Raw genomic sequence first — 3,752 nt, forward strand, 5'->3', positions numbered from 1 at the left:
TCCGTGGTGACAGTCAAAGCATCATGCGGTTAGAACAAATTACATGAACGTGAATCCCTCGGTACATTTTCCTTCATTTTACTGTCCGGGCCACTCACACAGTTTTCAGTTCAAAAAACTATACAACCATTGATGATTATTTTTCTGATGATTCCAGTAGCCCACAAAGAAACAAACCTGTGACAAAGGTGTGTTGAAGCACAACTCGTTTTGGTGCTCCGGTGCTGTAAGGAAATACTTGGGATGAAACAGCCATAGCAACCACTGTAATTTGCAAAAAGCCATGCAGAATGGATGCTTTGGCCAACCAACAGCTAACAATAGGTGCTAATGGACCAAAACACCAACCCACTACCAATCCAACCATGGCTCCAACAATAATATCAGGAACAAAATGTCCTGCAAAAGACCATATCATGATTAAGTAGTCCCTAATATCAATAGATGACAATTGCTAGAGTTAACGACCAGGCATCATAGCAAAGATAACAGCATTTTCAAGCTTATGATATCAGATTAAATTTCCCTTGTGTATCAAACAAAATCAATTGGCATGCGGCTGATCAATGGAATTATGGTTTTCAACTATTCCCAACAAACTTCGTGAATGGCAACAACCTGGAGAAATTCTAAAGTGAAATCAGATAGAACCATAAAATTACTAACCATATGGTTTTGGAAGAGATCCCATCATTCCCATCTTTTCAATCAAAAACTGGATAAGGAACCCTCCATAGTAAAGACAATACAGGAGACACGGGATCATTGGTATCACATATCCAAACAATGACCTGCACATTATTTGTCAATATCACAAGCATAAACAGATCCTAAAAGCATATAAAACAATAACATCACGGAGATCAACATTTCAGTAAGCAAATATATGGTTCGCAAAAACTACTTTTGTGTAAACATCACGTATAGTTTTTTTTTCTCGAGAAAACGCAAAAGACTTTTGCGTTTCATTGTATTGGAAAGAAGGGGTTTGGTACAATCCTCCTAGGAGGCAGATTTACAAGGTGAGTACAGGCACACTAGTGGACATCCCAGGTCTGTGGCAAGATGGCCCGGAGCCCTAAGGCCCCAGCTCTGGCCCAGAGTGCGGCCTCTTAATCCTAGCAGTCAGGGAGGTAACCGATGGTGGTGCGCCCTCAAACATGCATCCATTGCGATGCTTCCAAATCATCCAAGGGACGAGCAAGGCAGCGGAGGCCAATCCCTTGTGCATAGGTTTAGGGGTGTCATGTCTTGCAGAGCGCCACCAGTCGTGGAGAGTGGCATCATCATTGGGCAGCAGGCAGGAGAGGCGCAGCCATGAGAGGATCTCGTGCCACACTTCGCGGTTGAAAGGGCACTCCAGGAGAAGATGATGAATCGTCTCCGGAGCCTGATCGCAAAGTGGGCAACGCTGTGGGTGCGGCAGGTTGCGTCGCGCTAGGCGGTCGGCCGTCCAGCACCGGTCGAGGTTGGCAAGCCAGTGGAAGAAGCGCACCCGAGGCGGTGCCCAGCACTTCCAGGTAAGCTTCCAAGCCTGGCATCTGGTGGAGCCATGAAAAGTGGCAAGGTATGTGGACTTGGCGGAGTACTCGCCGTTCGCGGTCCACTTCCAGCGAATGCAGTCTGGTGCGTCGCTGAGGGAAGTTTCAGCGAGCATGTGCCAGAGGCGTAGGTATTCTCCAATCTCCGGGATGCCAATCATGCCGTGGATGTCCGTGGCCCATTGGTTCGCATGAAGGCCGTCCGCTACAGTTCTGGACTTGCGACGCCGTTTGGGGATGAGAGCATAAAGGAGAGGCGCGATCTCGCGGATCGCACGCCCGTTTATCCATCTGTCCTCCCAGGAACAGGGTGTGTTGGCCATTGCCAATAGTCATGGTAGTGGAGGCGAAGAAGAGCGCGCGCTCCTCGGGCGCGAATTGCAAGTCAAGGCCGCTCCAGGCCCTGCTATCATCGACTCGGCTGAGCCATTGCCACCGTATGCGAAGGGCGAGGCCGGTGCGCTCGAGGTCGTGAACGCCGAGGCCACCGAACTGGATAGGCCGACAGACGCGCCGCCAGTTGACGTGGCAATTGCCACCATTGGCCTCGGCGCGGCCAGCCCAAAGGAATCCTCTTTCAATCTTCTCCAAGAGTTTGATGGTCTTCTTTGGCGGCGCAAGCACAAGGAGCTGATGTATGGGGATCGCGCTCAAGACAGCCTTGACGAAGGCAAGGCGGCCGGCTTTGTTCATGAGCCAAGCCTTCCAGAAGGGTAGCTTCCCAGCGACCTTGTCGACGACGGGTTGGAGCTGGGCAGCAATGGGGCGACGCAGCGTGGGCGGGATGCCCAAGTAAGTGAGCGGGAATTCGACGATGGGGCATCCCAGGTGCGCGACAACATGAGCAGCGTCCACGGTGTCACAGCGGATGAGGGCCGTAGCGCTCTTCTAGAAGTTCACGTGCAGGCCGGAGGCGCGCCCAAAGAGCTGCAAGATCTCCTTCACCGCCGCAATATCATCTGGCGAGGGGTGGCACTGGCACAGGAGAATTACGTCGTCCGCGTAGAGGGATATGGTAGGAATGGTGCGCGCGGGTGGAGCTGCTGCATGACCCGGAGCTCGACCATTAGGCAGAGGTCGACGAATGGGCGCGCATCGACGCGGCTAGGCCTCGATCAAGCTGCCCGAGATCACCGTGGTGATAGGCGTTGGGGACGGGTCGGCGGGTAGCACGCGGCCAACAAGCGCGGCAATGGCCGTCAACACGGCATGAGAGAGGGGCACAGCAAAGACCCCATCGTATGCCTTCATGGCCTCGGCGGAGATCACTTGATCGGTGCCGATGATGCCAAGGGTGCGCAGTATCTGGACCTGCGCACAGCGCTCAGCGGTGGGCGGCACGCCGGGCTTGGCCTTCGCAACGGTGGCAGATCGTCCGCGGCGCGGCGAGAAGTTCAGGGGCTGCCGGCATCGTTTGCGCGCAGGGTTGGGGAGAGCAGAGCAAGTCTGCTTTGTTGCCGCGGCGAGGAAGTCTCCAAGGGTCCAGGAGCTGACAGGGGCCGGCTGTCTGGTTCGTTGCAGAGTGATTGGCGGCGTGGCAAAACGCCCTGCGCTACGCATGTGAGGCGCATGGGAGACAGGGGTGGATTGCGGCGTCGACGGGCTTGAGGAAGCGGGCCTGCTGGCATGGGCATCAGGAGGCGTGGGCCTTTGCAATATGCGTCTGGGTTCCTGGGCCGCGGGGGAGGGGCAGCCCAAGTCAGCGTCCCCGATGGCGGCGGCAGGAGGGGGCGAAGGCACGATGAATGGAACCACACGACCCGCGTCCCGCATAGCCGAGGAGGGAACGCGTATCCGGGTGCAGCCGCTCAACCCAACAGCCAGTCCCAAGGATGTGCTCGGCCGTGGACAGGTGCCATGCCTGAGCCGGGATGCCGCGAAGCTCGAGATGCACAGAGAATGCAAAGCTCCCAGTAGTGGCGCGGGCGAGCTTGCACCAAGGGCGGAGCAGCAGGGTAAAGTGGGCGGCGTTGATGAGGTGGTCGCCGGCCATCCGGTCCATGATCAGCCGCGAGGAGAAGATGATGAGAAAGTCCTCCGGGGCGTGCTTGTGTACAGTGAAGTCGCTAGGCTGCAGGTCGAACATGGCATGCAAGGTTGCCTCCACGTCGGCCGAGGAGACAGAGGGCCTGGTGCCGGTGATGGTGGCCACCATGCCGCGCGCAAGCACCTCCTTCATCTCAATGGTGACACGCGCCGGCGTAGAGGCGG

The 3,752-nt window shown here is 55.8% G+C and overlaps 1 protein-coding gene across 1 annotated transcript in view; it reads right to left on the minus strand.

Annotated features, from left to right (window-relative positions):
• LOC119354444 (endoplasmic reticulum metallopeptidase 1-like) overlaps positions 1–3,752 on the minus strand; it is a 40,281-nt gene that overhangs the window by 2,992 nt on the left and 33,537 nt on the right. The window contains exons 15-16 of the mRNA XM_037621173.1: positions 667–791; positions 178–399 (exon numbers count right to left, since the gene is read on the minus strand). Coding sequence (XP_037477070.1) covers positions 178–399; positions 667–791 — 347 coding nt within the window. The remainder of the gene's footprint in view (positions 1–177; positions 400–666; positions 792–3,752) is intronic.

Source organism: Triticum dicoccoides, chromosome 2A (genome assembly GCF_002162155.2).
Source record: "Triticum dicoccoides isolate Atlit2015 ecotype Zavitan chromosome 2A, WEW_v2.0, whole genome shotgun sequence".
Lineage (NCBI taxonomy): Eukaryota > Viridiplantae > Streptophyta > Magnoliopsida > Poales > Poaceae > Triticum > Triticum dicoccoides.